Genomic DNA, 16,358 nt, shown 5'->3' on the forward strand with positions numbered 1-16,358 from the left:
TCAGGCCCCACGACCGACCAAAAAAAAAACCTAAAACTGCAAGTGGAGCTGTGACTCATGGTTAGAGCTCTAGCCCTGAACAAAAGAGCTCAAGAGACAGTACCCAAGCCCTAGGTTCAAGCCCAATTTAAAAAAAAGTAGCAGCTGGGCGCTGGTGGCTCACGCCTGTAATCCTAGCTACTCAGGAGGCTGAGATCTGAGGATCGAGGTTCAAAGCCAGCCCGGGCAGGAGAGACTGTGAGACTCCTATCTCCAATAAACCACCAGGAAACCGGAAGTGGCGCTGTAGCTCAAGTGGTAGAGCGCTCGCCTTGAGCTGAAGAGCTGAGGGACAGCGCTGAGGCCCAGAGTTCAAGCCCCACGACTGACAAAAAAAAAAGAAAGTAGCAAAGAAAATGACAAGGCATTAGAGGAAATTTAGGAAGCTTCATAGAATAAAAAACGTGAGCAGTACAGGTGAGCACCCAGCTGTGTAAGGGGCAGGGAGAATGTGGAGCTGCAGATTAACATGCCTACATTTAGTGCAGGACCAAATATTCGTAAGAAAGGAAATTATATTCTTGAGTGTAGAAGTGATCTTTGTGTATGATTCATATATGTGTGTGTGGGTACTGGGGCCTGAACTTGGGGCCTAAGTTTTTGTGTTTTTGTTTTTGTGTTTTCTGTTTGTTCTTGCTCAAGGCTGGCATTGTAGCACACTGGAGCCACAGCTCTTGGCCTTGGTGGTTAATTGGCATTAAGAGTTTCACAGAGCCGGGCGCTGGTGGCTCACGCCTGTAATCCTAGCTACTCAGGAGGCTGAGATCTGAGGATCGCAGTTCAAAGCCAGCCCGGGGCAGGAGAGACCGTGAGACTTCTTTTTTTTTTTTTTTTTTGTCGGTCATGGGGCTTGAACTCCAGGCCTGGGCGCTGTCCCTCAGCTCTTCAGCTCAAGGCGAGCGCTCTACCACTTGAGCTACAGCGCCACTTCCTGTTTTCTGGTGGTTTATTGGAGATAGGAGTCTCATGGTCTCTCCTGCCCGGGCTGGCTTTGAACCGTGATCCTCAGATCTCAGCCTCCTGAGTAGCTAGGATTACAGGCGTGAGCCACCAGCGCCCGGCTGACTGTGAGACTTCTATCCCCAATAAACCACCAGAAAACCGGAAGTGGCGCTGTAGCTCAAGTGGTAGAGCGCTCGCCTTGAGCTGAAGAGCTGAGGGACAGCGCTGAGGCCCAGAGTTCAAGCCCCACGACCGACAAAAAAAAAAAGAGTTTCACAGACTTTCAAGCCTGGGCTGGCTTGCAACTCAGATCTCAAATCTCAGCCTCAGGGGTGACTAGAATTACATAGGTAGGCCATCGGCACCAAGTTTTGCAGCTTGAATCTTGTCAAAGATTTGGCGCCTTGTCAAAAGTAGCCTGGGTGACAGACTCGAGGCCACCAGCGCTGTCCATGGTAACTAGCTTTTGTATGGCTTGAAGCTTGCATCCATTTTATCTTTTCAGAACAATTCCGTGACGGCCTTTAGCCCTGTTTGGTAGATGAAGGATGACAGTCAGGAAGGCCTTGCGGCGCTGAGCCACCTCCGCTGCCCGCACGCCACTTCTCGGGCTAGCCAGCGCCAGGTCCCGGTCCCCGAGTCCAGCCGCGCCTAGGGGCTCCCGCTGATCCTGGCTCCGCCTCTTCCCCCCCCCCCACGCCAGAGGCTCCGCCTCCAGCACGCCTGAGGAACCGCCACTTTCACGGGATCCAATGAGACGTAGCCGGGGGCGGGACGAGTCGCCTCTGAGAGCCAATCTGGTTTATCTGGGGCGGGGCTACAGCCGGTCGAGGGCCCGCACCGCAGTCCTCCCCAGCCCGGAGCGATTCTGGCGCGGGCGGCCCGCACCGGGCCTTGCTGTGCGCGCTCCCGCGGCCCACTGCCCGCAACCTACCGCCCGCTGCCCGCGCGGTTCCTTGATCCGCTCCGCCCTGGGGGTCGTGGCGCCCGTCCCTCCCTGCTCTGCCATCGCCTCCCGAACAGGGATTCAGGAGCCGGGCTGGGGGCAGGGGCGGGAGCCACGGGACGAGCGCCTGAGGTGGGTGCGGAGCGGGAGGCTGGGCGGGCGGGTCGGCGCCTGGGCCCCGCCCACGGGCTTCAGGTCCCGGTGGGGCGAGGCGGGCCAGGGCGCAGCGCCCGTGTCCTGGCCTGCCTGGGTCCGGGGCGCTCGGCCCTGGGTCCGGGTACCCCTTCCAGGCCCCCACCCTTCCTACTGGGGACACTCCACCCTTTCGCCGCCCGCAGCCTCCACCCCGGTCGCCCTTTGTCGCCTGTGCACCTGCACTCTCGCCCTGCCTTCCCACTTCCCCCAGGCTGCACCCCGGCCCAGCCTGAGCCACCCCGGCCCCCAGCACCAACAGACTCCATTCTCACGGCTTTGTCGGCTGTACACCTGTTCACCTCAACTCTGTTCATTTGGTCCACCCCAACATTTTCATCGAAATACAGTCCAGACCATCATCCCCATCTTGTCCTGATTGTCCCCTGTATCTGCACCGCCCCCCCCCCCAGGCCCAGGCCCAGGCCCAGGCCCAGACCCTTTCTAGCCATATTCCTTTGTTCCTTCAGCTGTCCCCTGCATTCACTCATCCTGCTGAACCCCAGCCCGCACTCCCCTCCTCAGACCAGACACCCCTCGCTCTGCTAGCACTTCTGAGGCTCGTTTCCAGCCCTAGCCATATCCCTTGCTCTTTCAGCTGGTCCAGTATCTGGCAGCTGCCCACAGTCCAACCACTGCCCTGTCCTCACGGGCTCCACTTTCTCCCATCCCTCCTGGCTTCAGCGCCCGCGAGATCCTCTCCTCTCCTGTCTCCACAGGTGCCCTGCAGGAGCCATGGAGCTGAGTAGCAAGAAGAAACTCCATGCCTTGTCCCTGGCGGAAAAGATTCAGGTGTTGGAACTCCTGGATGAATCCAAAATGTCCCAGTCGGAGGTAGCCCGGCGCTTCCAAGTCTCCCAGCCCCAAATCTCCCGCATCTGCAAGAATAAGGAGAAGCTGTTGGCAGACTGGTGTAGCGGCACTGCCAACCGAGAGCGCAAGCGCAAGCGGGAGTCCAAATATAGCGGGATCGATGAAGCTCTGCTCTGCTGGTACCACATTGCCCGCGCTAAGGCCTGGGATGTGACGGGCCCCATGTTACTCCACAAAGCCAAGGAGTTGGCTGATATCATGGGCCAGGATTTTGTGCCCAGCATTGGCTGGCTGGTCCGCTGGAAACGCCGAAACAATGTAGGCTTCGGGGCTCGCCATGTCCTTCCTCCTCCATTCCCTCCTGAACCACCTCCCTTAGGCCTCACGTCCCAGGCCCAGCCCCCTCTCTCCCTTAAAGACTTCTCTCCAGAGGATGTTTTTGGCTGTGCTGAAGTGCCCTTGCTGTATCGGGCAGTGCCTGGCAGAGCATTTGCGTGTGATCGGATGAAAGTACTCCTGTGTGCCAACAGCAGGGGCACAGAGAAGCGGCGAGTGCTGGTCGGTGGGCTCCAGGCTGCGCCTATGTGCTTCTTTGGGGTGAGCAGTGAGGCACTGCTTGCTTCCTACCACCCGGACCCAAGCATCCCCTGGGCAGAGTGGTTGGCACAGTTTGACCAGGACATGGGGCAGCAGGGTCGACAGGTAGCCTTGCTGTTGGCTGCCCAAGTGGTAGAGGAGTTGGCAGGCCTGCCCGGGCTCCACCACGTGAGACTCTTACCTCTGTCTGCCTCCAGCACGACACCTTCCTTGCCTGGCTCTGTGGTCTGGGCCTTTAAAGCTCATTACCGGCACCGTTTGCTGGGCAAATTGGCCGCTGTGCAGAGCAGGAGAGAGGGTACCTCACTGCCGGAAGCTGGGGAAGGCATCACGGGGTTGGATGCCTTGCACATGGCCTCGGCAGCCTGGACCAAGGTGCCTTCTCAGCTCATTTGGAGCAGCTTCATTCAGGAAGGGTTAGCTCCAGGCAAAACACCCCTGGCCCTGGACAAAGCCTCTGAGATGCCGCCCGTTGCTGGTGGACTGAGCCAGGAGGAGTTTTCCCACTTCGTGGACTTGGAGGACGAGGAACCAGGCCCCGGAGTGTGCAAGGAGGAGACGGGCACTGACGCTAAGGAAGGGTATAGAGAAGATGGCTTGGAGCCCCTGCCTACCAAAGCCGACGCCCTACAGGCCCTGGGCACCTTGAGGAGGTGGCTGGAGGTCAATAGCACCTCCCCAGAGCTCTTTGAGAAGTTCTATGAGTGTGAGGCCGAGGTGGAGCGGCTGTGCTGCCTGTGAGGACCCGTGGCAGCGGCCAGGGCCCCGCCCCTGTTTCCCATGGAAACGCCTCTCCAGACGGGGAGCAGCTCTTTCCTGTGGAAATACCACCTAGGAAAGGTGTAGAAGGGAGGGAAGTTGGCACACCAAGTCTAAGCTTGGAGTCAAAACTTTCCAAGCTTGAGAAGAAGCTCTGAAGATGGAGCCTCAGGCTAGAACTTTAGGAGAGAGGGCTGGAAGCATGGCTCAAGTGGTAGAACATCAGTCTGTGAGTGAAAGCATCAGACCCTGAGTTCAAGTTCCAGTCCCAGAATTAAAAAATAAAACAGAGGGAGTTCATTTGGGAAGGTGGAACTTCGGTTTTCTAGACATTGTTTCCATTGTTTAAACTTCATGTCAAAAGCAGTTCTGCTTCTGGAAATAAAGTTTTGTACTGTTTTATTTCTGTGGTACTGAGTAATCAGAACTCAGAGCCTCATGCATGCTAGGCAAGCACTCTACCACGAAGCCACATTCCCAGCCCTGGAAATAAAGGTTTAAACAGCAAAGAGACCAGGATGTGATTTTCATGACAGTAGAGGAAATCTTTCCATTCAGATTTGAAAAATCTGGTAATGACCAGTAGAGACCCTCCTTCAGAGGAGGATCAATGGCCTGGACACTGAAGGGTGGAGGCCCCCGGGGGTCACCTTTGTCAGAAGTAATGCTGGGAGGGGCCAGTGGCTCATACCCATAATCCTAGCTACTCAGGAGGCTGAGTTCTGAGGATCACAGTTCAGAGCCAGCCCAGGCAGGAAAGTCTCTGAGACTCTTTATCTCCACTAAACTATATATATATTTTAAAGCCAGAAGTAAAGCTGTGGCTCAAGTGGTAGAGCACTGTCCTCAAGCAAAAGAAGTCCAGGCCCTGAGCCAGCAAAAAGTAAAATTATATATATAGGCTAATTGACCTCAGTCCTTGTGTCCAGCAGAAGAATTCAGACAAGACTTGAACATAGTAAAAGGAATAGAGAAGTTCATTAGGAAAGGAATACATTTGCAATGCTAGAAGTAGGTCATCTTTAGGGAAAGAATGGCCTTTTATTCTTTGTAGCCCAGGCTGGCTTGAAACCCCATCTTCCTGCCACAAACCCCTACTGCTGGGATTACAGGTTTGTGCCACCATGCCTAGCCAACAACTATTTCTTAAGCACCCTGATATGCCAGCTAGAATTTTGACATGAGGGGAAAAAAAAGAGTACCTGCTCCATGGAGTTCCTTATTTAAAGGACAGACAGATATGATCGGAGTCACAGAGAGGAGGAGAGTGTGTGATTATGGACTGAGGAGGAGATAACGGGAAAGCGTATGCCGGTGGCTGTGCAGTGCCTGCACCTGTAGCATCAGCGCCTCCTGGGAACTTAGTGAAATGCACACCTGCTGAATCAGAAACTTATGGATGGGACTCCGCAATCTGTATTTTAGTACACCCTCCTGGTGATTCTGAACCTCAGGAACCTGACCTAGACAGGTACTAAGGAAGTTCTCGCTAAGGAAGCAATATAGAACTGAGACTTGAAAGGTAAATGGGAGGCATAAAAGCAACAAGAAGAGCATATGCAAATGTCCTTCGGTAGGAGAGTATCAGATATTTTGTTTGTGTTTGTTTTTGTCCATCTTGGTGCTTGAACTCAGGGCCTGGCTCTGATCCAGCTCAGATATCTTGAAGGAACTAAGAGCAAGTAAAATGCAGGGTAAGGGAAGGAGCTTGCCTTGATCCCTCAGAGTAATGGAAAGTCATTCACTAGGGTGACCTGGTCAGACTTGAGATTCAAGGAGGTAGCCCAGTGGTAGAGTGGTTGCCTAACATGTGCCAGGCATTGGGTTCAATCCTCAGCACTGAAAAAAAATTGCCAGGTGCTGGTGGTTCATACCTGTCATCCTAGTGACAGGAGGCTGAACTCTGAGGATCATGGTTCAAAGCCAGATAGGACAGGAACGTCTGTGAGACTCTTATCTCCAATTAACCACCAGAAAACAGGAAGTGGAGCTGTGGCTCAAAGTGGTAGTATGCTAGTGTTCAGCACAAAAGCTCAAACAAATTAACTTATATTTCTATTATTTATAAGTATTCATTTATATTAAATTATATTCCTATTAAAATGAAATTATATTTCCAGATTCAGGATAGGACCCTGGTTATGGTATTAGAATTGGAAAGGAGAGGTAAGATTCCATGAAACCTTGAGAAGGAGGATGAACACAAGTTAGGGGCTCTCATGTAAGAGGAAGGGAGAGAGAGGCGCTCTGAACATCTGGCCTGAGCCAGAGGCTGGGGTGGGGCACCTGTGACTGTCAGCCCTGTGCAGGGCTGCAGCGCTAGGGGGCGCAGGGCTCGGGCTCTGGAGCTGGAACATCAGGCAGCCAGGCAAGTTGTATGACTTCGCACCTATGTGATCTAGGACAAGTTACATAATGCGTCTGAGCCGAAGTCACCTTCCTGTAAACTGATAGACTGCTCTGGGGTCGGGTCTAGGAGAAGCCCCCGGTAAGTTGACAGGGAGTCTAGGTCACCCTGAGGTGAGCCCAGGGTAATGTCAGGACATGGGGCTTGAACTCTCGGCCTGGGCGCTGTCCCTCAGCTCTTCAGCTCAAGGTGAGTGCACTACCACTTAAGCCACAGCACCACTTCCAGTTTTCTGGTGGTTTATTGGAGATAAGAGTCTCACAGATTTCCTGCCCGGGCTGGCCTGGAACCATGACCCTCACATCTCAGCCTCCTGAGTAGCTAGGATTACAGGTGTGAGCCACCGTGCCTGGCTCAAGTCTCACTTAGGATCTGAGATGGGGTGGGGGGGAGAAGAAAAATGCTATAGGCAGGCACTCCCAACTTCTATCTCCACCAGAGAGGACCTGGAGATGGCTCAGGCGGCAAACAGAGGTTAGGTGCTCAGCAGACAGCTGTAGTGGCTGGAGGGGGGGGGGGAGAGGAGGGGGGAGGGAGAAGGACCAGCAATGTACTCAGGATCTCAATAAGTGTTTATTGGAGATGCATGTCCCGTCCAGCATTGGGCTTGCGCTGAGACAGATATACAACCTGGAGCACAAAGTGCTCCCAAACGAAAGGGAAAGGCAAGAAACAAGAGTGAGCCAACACAGCAACTCAGAAGCAGCAGAAGCCACACACAGGGTTCCTGCTTGTTATCCTAGCTACTCAGAAGGCTGAGGTCTGAGGATTGCCATTGCAACGCAGCCCAGGCAGAAAAGTCCGAGAGATTCTTTTTTTTTTTTTTTTTGTCGGTCGTGGGGCTTGAACTCTGGGCCTGGGCGCTGTCCCTCAGCTCTTCAGCTCAAGGCGAGCGCTCTACCACTTGAGCTACAGCGCCACTTCCGGTTTTCTGGTGGTTTATTGGAGATAGGAGTCTCACGGTCTCTCCTGCCCGGGCTGGCTTTGAACCGAGATCCTCAGATCTCAGCCTCCTGAGTAGCTAGGATTACAGGCGTGAGCCATCAGCGCCCGGCAGTCCGAGAGATTCTTATCTCCAATTAACCAGAAAAAAGCTGGAAGTGGAGATGTGGCTCAAATGGTATAACACCAGCCTTGAGGAAAAAAAAAAAACTAAGGAAGAGTGCCTTAGCTCTGAGTTCAAGGCCTAGTACTAGTGTGTGTGTGTGGGGGGGGGGGGGGCTCACACACAAAGCAGCCGAGGCAAGGGCTAGCATCAAGGTATGCAGGTTGACCAGAGAGCCTAGGATCCCCAAAGTCAGCCCCAGTGGTCTGGAGATAGTGCTCTGCCTGAGTCTCAAAGAATCATGTGAGCAGCTAGAGGGATGGTAGAGACCTTGCTTTGATTAACCAGGGGCCAAGGACACCCGGCCTGGGCCTTGTGGTACAGCTTGTTTGTTTCAGGATCACAAAGCCACGAAGGGAGAGGAAAAAAAAAAAACCTACGGGGAAAGACCTTGGGGGTAGGGGAGGCTCCTGAAGGTAATGGAAGAGCCTGGAAGACTATGGATTCTGGACAGGAGGAAGACAAAGGGACTCCCCTGGAGAGGTTTGAAAGGCCAGGTGCGATGATCCAAATGCACTGTCACCGGAAGTGGGAAGGGCGCAGAGGCTGTGGCCAGTGGAGTCCAGCAGCTCCATCAGAGCGGCGGTGCTTGGGCTCTTGCTTCTGGGAAGCCGAAGCGCTTGAGGTGCGAGTCTCGCTGGAGGCTGAGCGCTACCTTGGAGTGTGGGCTGGGCCTCGAGCGCTGGCTCCTCTGCAGATGACTCCCTGCCTGGCTGGACCTTGGGAGGCGCCTGGCCTAGGAAGGGCCAAGCCGCTCGTCTTTGACCTGCAAACAGGTTGATGGGGCTCGGCCTCCAGTTACTTAGTCAGCAGGGGTCCAGCTGCGGGGCCCCCGCCGGGCTCACTCCCATGCATGCAGGAGATACTCATAGCTGAGGAAGGTGACGGCGTTGACTGGAAAGGCCCGGGCACTGTTGATGGTCAGGCCCCGGAAGAAGACTCCTATCCCCTCCTGCCGGAAGCTGCTGCTCACGCAGTCCAGGATTCCTTTGTACTTTCGCTGCCTCAGCCCATCCATCTGCATCCGGGACTTGATCACGTCAAAGGGCGTGGCTGTAATCCAAGAGGCGATGCCGGCGAAGCCCCCAGCCACCAGCACTGTGGCTGAGCCTGGGGTAGAGCTGGGTCAAAGGGGACCAGAATATTCCCCAGCCCCACCTCTCTCCCTAACCCTGCTGTACCCTTACCCCAGCCCTGTGTCCACCTCCCCGCACCCCTCACCACATCACTTACTGGGGTTCTGGCCATCTGGTGTGTACTGGCGACACAGCCCTTCGTAGGTGAGGAAGTAGAGGCCCAGAGTGGGGGTGTCCCTTAGCACTAGGGCCAAGGATCCCCGGAACAGCCCGCGGGGCCCATCCTCCCGGAAGATGGTGGCTGCACAGTGCACAGGCCCCCGGTACCGTGGCTGGGGGCCGCCTGGCTGTGCCCTGGGCTCTGTCTGGTTTTGTAGACGGACTTTGATGAGATCAAAAGGAGCCAGGCAGTAGGACTGTGAGGAAAGACACACAAGGCCCCGGGTGTCGGGTAGACTGGTAGCTGCTGATGATAACAAGAGAAGCCGGGCACCAGTGGCTCACCCTATAAATCCTAGCTACTCAGGAAGCTGAGATCTGAGGATCACGGTTCAAAGCCAGGCTTGGGCAGAAACATCCATGACACTCTTCTCTCTTAACAAGTCACACACAAAAAGCTGGAAGTGGAGCGAGCTGTAGCTCAAGTAGTAGCAGGCTAACCTTGAGCAAAAGAAACTCAGGGACAGGGCTGGGAGTGTGGCTTCGTGGCAGAGTGCTTGCCTGGCAGGCATGAAGCCCTGGGCTCCAGTCCTCAGTACCATATACACAGACAAAGCTGGCTCAAGTGGTAGAGTGCTAGCCTTGAGCAAAAGAAGCTTAGGAACAGTGCCAGGCCCTGAGTCAAGACACACACACACACACACACACACACACACACACACACACACACACACACACACACACACACAGAGGTGTGTGTACAAAGCCCTGTTAGCACTCAGCACCTTCCTCATACCGCAGCAGCCTCTGGGTCCCCAAAGGTACACCTGATTTATTTTCCCAACAGTGGGAGAGGAGGTTTTAATTTTCAAGCACTGGAACTGAGGGAGTCTGTGACCATCAAGCAAAGACCTGAGTCTCTCCAGGTGGAGGTCATGTCACCGGCCCTGTTCTTACTACCAGGCCAGTCTCCCTCACTGTCCTGCTGTGTGATGGTGCTGGACAGGGCAAAGCAGGGCTGCTCTTTCCTGCCTTTCAAGCCCCTAGCCACTGTTGTTCCAATGAAGAGACAAGTAAGTAAGATGGAAGGTCCTAGAACTCTTAACCTTTGTATTGGGTGGTGAGGACAATAGATTCAGTATAGTTTTTTTTTTTGTCGGTCATGGGACTTGAACTCTGGGCCTGGGCGCTGTCCCTCAGCTCTTCAGCTCAAGGCGAGTGCTCTACCACTTGAGCCACAGCGCCACTTCCAGTTTTCTGGTGGTTTATTGGAGATGAGTCCAACGGAGTTTCCTGCCTGGACTGGCTTTGAACTCTTATCCTCAGATCTCAGCCTCCTGAGCAGCTAGGATTACAGACGTGAGCCACCAGCACCCAGCTAGATTCAGTATAGTATTATAATATATTGGGTTCTAGGGGGTGAGTGGGTGCTGGGGAATAAAGAGGGGGCGAGGTTTGGGTTGAGCAAGAGAAGCTACTGGAACTCAGGTGTTGGGCTCCAAGCTCATGTTGGAATGTCCCTGATGGCTTATGGGGTGTCTGTCTGTCTGTCTGTCTCCTGAGAGGCAGATGAGCTCTGTTTCTCAGCCCTTGATGGGGCTGGTGGCAGGTTCTCAGGCTTTAGAAGGGTCTCAGCAGGCAGGGTTGGGGACCAGGGGTCTCCTTTGCAAGACAGAGGCTCCAACTGAGGATCCAGGGGCTTTGGAGCATGGTGTTCTTGACAGACTTGGGTCCTTGGGTCTTGCTCTCTGCCCCCTGAAGTGTCACGGTCGCCAGGGCAGGTGGCTCGGGTGCTTAGCTGGTGTGTAGAATGGAGCAAGACCCTGAGCCCTCTATCTCTTTAATTTTATTTATGTATTTTTGCCGGTCCTGGGGCTTGAACTCTGAACCTGGGCGCTGTCTTTAAACTTCTTTTGCTCAAGGCTACTGCTCTACTACTTGAGCTATAGTGCCACTTTCAGATTTTGTTTTTTTTTTTGAGTAGTTTATTAGAGATAAAGAGTCTCACAGACTTTCCTGCCTGGGCTGGCTTTGAATCGTGATCCTCAGATCTCAGCTTCTTGAGTAGCTAGGATTACAGGAGTGAGCCACAGGCACCTGGCCTCTGTCCCTTTATGATCAGAGACCTCATTCAACTCAGTCCTCCTCTGGGGCCTGAAAGTCCCTCTTGGCTTCCTCCCTTCCCTCAGAAGCTCAGTACCACTGGACAGAGAACAAAGACCAAAAGCAAAGGACGGGTATGACTTAATGATTAATGATGTGAATCTGTGGCCTGGGCGTGACTTAATGATTAATGATTCAAATCTGTGGCCTGGGTTTCAGGAGAGGCTGGTGACTCAAAGCCACCCCGATAGTGTAGGCAAAGGCCCAGAGCCAGTGTTTGCTGGACAAATGCCAGGACCACCATAAGACCACGAGAGTGGTTGGGCTCTGAGCTCTGTTGGGATGCTCGGTCCTTGAGGTCAAAGCTCACCATGGAGAGTAGTCTTCCTACAGCTTCCAGGCTGGTAGAACCTTCCAGAGGTGGACAAATCCAGTCAGCCAATGGTGGGCACTGGCTGCACTGCCCCCTGCCCAATTCTCTCTGTCTTTGATGTCCATGACCTGAAAGCCTGGCAAGCCAGGGTCCCCCAGCCCCCAGCTAGGCTTGCCCAGCCACAGCCACGGGTCACCAGAGAGGGACAGGAGTGGACAGATCGGTTGGCCAATCACTGGTGCCACCTGGTGTGCGCATGCGCAGGCGTCTCCCTCACCTGCAGGACGCCCGCAGTGCAGCCGGCGATGAAGACGTGGGTGTAATTGAGTGGCTGGCCCCGCCGCTCCTGGTGGGAGGTTGCTGTGAGGGCCACAAGGACATTGCTGTAGACCCCAAACAGGACAGAGTTGACCACGGCTATGCTGAACATGGGGAAACTCATTCCTTTGAAGAAGCCCAGGACCTGCGGAGTGGCACAGGGGCCGAGTGGCACAGTGGACTGGCACGATGAGGCTCCCCTTGGCTCTTCCAGCCCAGTCCTTCCATGACTGGACCCCACTCTGACCAGAGCCCCGCCCCCAGGAGGCGGGCAAGTGAGGCTGGTAAGGCCTGCAACTCCATGTGTGGCGGCTGAGCTACCACCTGGTACCCCAAAGGACTCTACCCTTGGGTCTTATATCTTCCAAGAGCAGAGCCCGGCTAGCAAGAAAAGAAGCTGGTATCACCCAGCCCACAGCAGGCACCCACCGACTCATGGCGGTAAGTCTTGACCATGCAGTCCACGATGCCCTGGTACGTGTTCTGGGTCTGCAGCCGCACCTAGGCAGGAAGGACAAGGCAGGTTGGGCAGGTAGGCAGGCCAAGGCAGCCAGCTCTCCCCCGCCATGGATGCCATCCAGCAGGCGGGGCAGGAGCGAGCCCCCCTCCCCTGAAAGGCAGACCTGATCTTACTCTGGACCCCTGATTTTCGTTTGGTTCCTCTGGTGCCTTTCCTAGACTCACCTTCACCGTGTCAAAGGGGTGTCCCAGGACCAGGCCCAGAGCTCCTGTGGTGACAAAGGTGCCAGTGAGTGAATGCCAGTCTGTGCCAGAGGACAAGGGGATTCAGGTAGGAGGAAGGCCCACACTTCAGGCTCGGCTCCAGCTGTCCTCCCCCACCCCCACCCCCCCACACCAGGCCTGGAAGGTGCTGTGACAAAGGACGAGACCCTGGGCTCTGCCAAGCATGCGTGAGCAGAAAACACTTGCTCGTCAGCGCTGATTAAGGAAAGCATCTCCATCATTCATCCTCCTTGCCAGCGGTGCCCAGCCTTCCTTCAGCCAGAAGACTATGGCCTTGATTTCAGGCAGTGCTGGAAGCCCTTTCCAGAGTCCTACTGGCTCCACTCCTGGTCTTATCCCTGGGGGAACCTCATCCCCAGAAGGCCCCTCTTTTTCTTCTGGGCAGCCTGCTGTCACCAGAAGCTGCTGCTGGGTACACACCCATAGTAGGCCTGAGGCCAGGAGCGCCACCCACAACCAGGTAGGGCAAAGGCCCAAAGGGGAACTTGGGTCAGCAGGTAAAGGTCAAAGGTGAACCTCCTTCTGAGTCCGTCCTGCAAGGTGGCCTGTGACAGGGGGTTTGTGGTTTGGGGTATCTTGGTGGTCAGCCAGCAAGAACTTAGAATACAGACATAGCTTCACCTGCCTGTGCCTCCTCTTTTTCCCCTCCCCGAGGAAAGGTAGACGTTTGGACTATAGAAAGGTTTGTGTATCTGTCTGCAATGCTGCTGTCAGTCAAAATCAAACTCCTTTCTCTCTCTCTCTGTCTCTCTCTCTCTCTGTCTCTCTCTCTCTCTCTGTCTTTCTCTCTCTCTCACCCTGTCTCCTGCTGCCATAGGATGACACAGGGAGAAGGCCCCTGCCAGAGGCCAGTGCCTAGATATTGGACATTGCAGCCTCCCTTCTCGCTCTGGCTGGCCTCTCTCTGGAGACTCAGGACACCTGGCTCCATGGCCCTGCAGGAGCATGGTGACTTTGGCCTTTCCTCCTCCTGTCACTCATCCTCCCCAGGAAGTGATCCGCTCTTGGGGAAGATGTGCCAGAGCAAGCAAAATGACTCACCAGAGATCCAACCAGCTGCAAACTCCTCCACAGGCATTGTCTGGGCTCCCGCAGGAACTAGCAGCTTGGACTCCGTAACAAGAGACTGTTTGAAAGCGTAATCCGCTCCCTCCACAGACCCGATCACTTCCCACTAATGTTTAACCACGACTGTAAGGTGAGAAGTGGCTGACTGCCCGGACTTCAGGTAACCAGGAGTGAGGCTGAGCCGACTTTGGCTTAGTGGCCCTGAGCCTGGAGGCCGTCTGTACCGTAGAGGATCTCACAGGACAGGGCGACAGCCATCGCTGGTGCCTGAGCTCCCTGCCTAGGCAGTGTCAGCGTTGCCTCAAAGCTGGGGATGACAATTGGGCCCCAGACTGGTGCACCCCTTCAGGGCTGACTCAGTGGGCAAGGAATAAGACCCAAACTTCATTCATCCCACAGTAGAAAAGGCCCCTGGCCCGCCTTACCAGGCAGCAAGGACATGCAGTGGCAGAGTTTGGACACCAGGGGGCAGCCTGGGCCCGCAGTGGGCTCACGGCAGCCAGCACAACTCAGGAGAAAGAAACCACTCTAGCAAGAACTCACCGGGTCCTGAGGGCTGGCTGTCTGCTTCTCTCCAGAATTGTTTAGAAACACAGCCTCCCAAGGCCTCCTCTTTCCCCTACCCCAAGGAAGGATGTGGCTTTGAACTATAGAAAGGTTCATGTATCTGTCTGCAATGGCTCCAGGCTGCTCTCAGTCAAAATCAAAATCCTCTCTTTCTCAGTCTCTCTCTCTCTCTCTCTCTTTCTCTGGCTCTTTCTCACCCTCTCTCCTTCCGCCATAGGATAACGCAGGCAGAGGGCCCCTGGCAGAGGCCAGCATCTAGATACTGGACTTCACAGCCTCCAAACTGTGAGAAGGAAATGCGTTTTCTCTATGAAATTTAAAAAAAAAAAATGAAGGAAAGGGAAGTCAGCTCCTTGCAAGGCTGAACTTGCAGGGTGCCACCCATTCTCCTCTGACCTCACTTCCTACTTCTTGCCCAGGAAACTCCCCGCCTCCAGGACTTTGCCCAGACTCTCTCTTCTTCCAGACACTCTCTCTTTGGGCTCCTTCAAGCTGGGGGCTCAAATGTCACCTCAGGGAGGCCTTCCTGAATCAGCTCATTTACCCTGTACTCTGCTCTCCTGTCCAGCAGTAGACGCCCTCCTCACTTCAGCCTCTCCTTCCCTCCATTGTGCTAATCATCTACATGCTCTGTGGAGAAGCAGTTGGTTATCTGTGCACTCAAGGATGTCTGGTGGTTTTAGCCACTAAATAGTCCTGGCACAGAGTAGGCTTACCATGAGCCTTCGAAGAATGGATGGATGGGGTTGGGAATGTGGCTTAGTGGTAGAGTGCTTGCCTAGCAGGCATGAAGCCCTGGGTTCGATTCCTCAGTACCACATGCACAGAAAAAGCTGGAAGTGGCACTGTGGCTCAAGTGGTACAGTGCTAGCCTTGAGCACAAAGAGGCTCAGGGACAGAGCCCAGGCCCTGAGTTCAAGCCCCAGGACTGGCAAAAAAAAAAAAAAATTATGAATGGATGAAAAAGCCAGGAAGTAGTACCAACGGTCAGAATTGAGGCTTTCTTTCTCTCCATTACCAAAAGGCCCCAAAATGTAAAGGCTGGTGGGCCATCTGGTGCAGTCACTGAAGCCTGTAATCCTATTTGAGAGGTGGAAATCCAGGATCAAAGTTTGAAGGCCAGCCTGGGGGAAAAAGTTTGGAAGACTCCATCTTAATTAATGGCAATAACATGCACCTGCCACCAGAAATGAGGATCACAGTCCAGGTATAAAATGAGACTAAAAAATAACCAACTGGGCTGGGAAGGTGGCTCAGTGGTAGAGTGCTTGCCTTGCATGCCTGAGGCCCTGGGTTCGATTCCTCAGCACCACATAAGCAAAGAGAAAAAAGCCGGAAGTGGCGCTGTGGCTCAAGTGGTAGAGCGCTAGCCTTGAGCTGAAGAGCTGAGGGATAGCGCCCAGGCCCAGAGTTTAGGCCCCACGACCGAACCCAAAAACAAAAACAAAAACAACCAACTTCGCAGGGCACCAGTGGCTCACACCGGTAACCCTAGCTACTCAGGAGGCTGAGATCTGAGAATCACAGTTCAGAGCCAGCCGGGACAGGACAGTCTGTGAGACTCTTATCTCCAATAAACCACTGGAAAACAGGAAGTGGTGCCGTGGCTCAAGTGGTAGAGCACTCACCTTGAACTGACAAGCTCAGGGACAGTGCCCAGGCCCATGACTGACTAAAAAAGAAGAGCTGGGATGGAGGCATGGTTCAAGTAATAAATGCCAGGGCTGGGAAGGTGGCTCAGTGGTAGAGTGCTTGCCTTGCATGCATGAGGCCCTGGGTTCGATTCCTCAGCACCACATAAGCAAAAAGAAAAAAGCCGGAAGTGGCACTGTGACTTAAGTGGTAGAGCGCTAGCCTTGAGCTGAAGAGCTGAGGGACAGCGCCCAGGCCCAGAGTTCAGGCCCAGGCCCAGAGTTCAGGCCCCACGACTGGACCCAAAAAAAAAAAAAGTAATAAATGCCAGCCAACCAAGCAAGCTTAAGGCCCTGAGTTCAAACACCAGTACCAGAAAGAAAAAAAGTGGGGAGCCAGGTGCTGGTGGCTCTCGCCTGTAATCCTAGCTACTCAGGAGGCTGAGATCTGAGGATCGCGGTTCAAAGCCAGCCCGGGCAGGAGAGACCGTGAGACTCCTATCTCCAATAAACCACCAG

At 54.4% G+C, this 16,358-nt stretch overlaps 2 protein-coding genes across 4 annotated transcripts; one reads left to right on the top strand and one right to left on the bottom strand.

Moving 5' to 3' along the window:
* The first annotated feature begins 2,029 nt into the window (after positions 1-2,029).
* LOC138818571 (tigger transposable element-derived protein 3) lies at positions 2,030-4,588 on the top strand. Its single transcript, XM_070009493.1, has 2 exons — positions 2,030-2,059; positions 2,839-4,588. The coding sequence occupies exon 2, from the start codon at positions 2,855-2,857 to the stop codon at positions 4,268-4,270; it is 1,416 nt and encodes a 471-aa protein (XP_069865594.1). The 5' UTR covers positions 2,030-2,059; positions 2,839-2,854; the 3' UTR covers positions 4,271-4,588.
* Positions 4,589-7,263: 2,675 nt separating this feature from the next.
* On the bottom strand, positions 7,264-14,555 carry LOC138818589 (solute carrier family 25 member 45). Of its 3 annotated transcripts, none has more exons than XM_070009540.1 (6): positions 14,185-14,555; positions 12,514-12,557; positions 12,259-12,330; positions 11,789-11,974; positions 9,034-9,292; positions 7,264-8,910 (listed from the first exon to the last, which is right to left on the bottom strand). In XM_070009540.1, the coding sequence occupies exons 3-6, from the start codon at positions 12,283-12,285 to the stop codon at positions 8,642-8,644; spliced, it is 741 nt and encodes a 246-aa protein (XP_069865641.1). In that variant the 5' UTR covers positions 12,286-12,330; positions 12,514-12,557; positions 14,185-14,555; the 3' UTR covers positions 7,264-8,641. The 3 variants fall into 3 exon arrangements, with proteins under 3 accessions (XP_069865641.1, XP_069865640.1, XP_069865639.1); XM_070009539.1 differs by having other exon boundaries at positions 7,264-8,853; positions 13,615-14,555; XM_070009538.1 differs by having other exon boundaries at positions 13,615-14,555.
* Positions 14,556-16,358: the final 1,803 nt, after the last annotated feature.

The sequence above is a fragment of the Dipodomys merriami genome, unplaced genomic scaffold (assembly GCF_024711535.1).
Source record: "Dipodomys merriami isolate MVZ:Mamm:240054 unplaced genomic scaffold, mDipMer1.0.p SCAF_78, whole genome shotgun sequence".
NCBI classification, from domain to species: Eukaryota; Metazoa; Chordata; class Mammalia; order Rodentia; family Heteromyidae; genus Dipodomys; species Dipodomys merriami.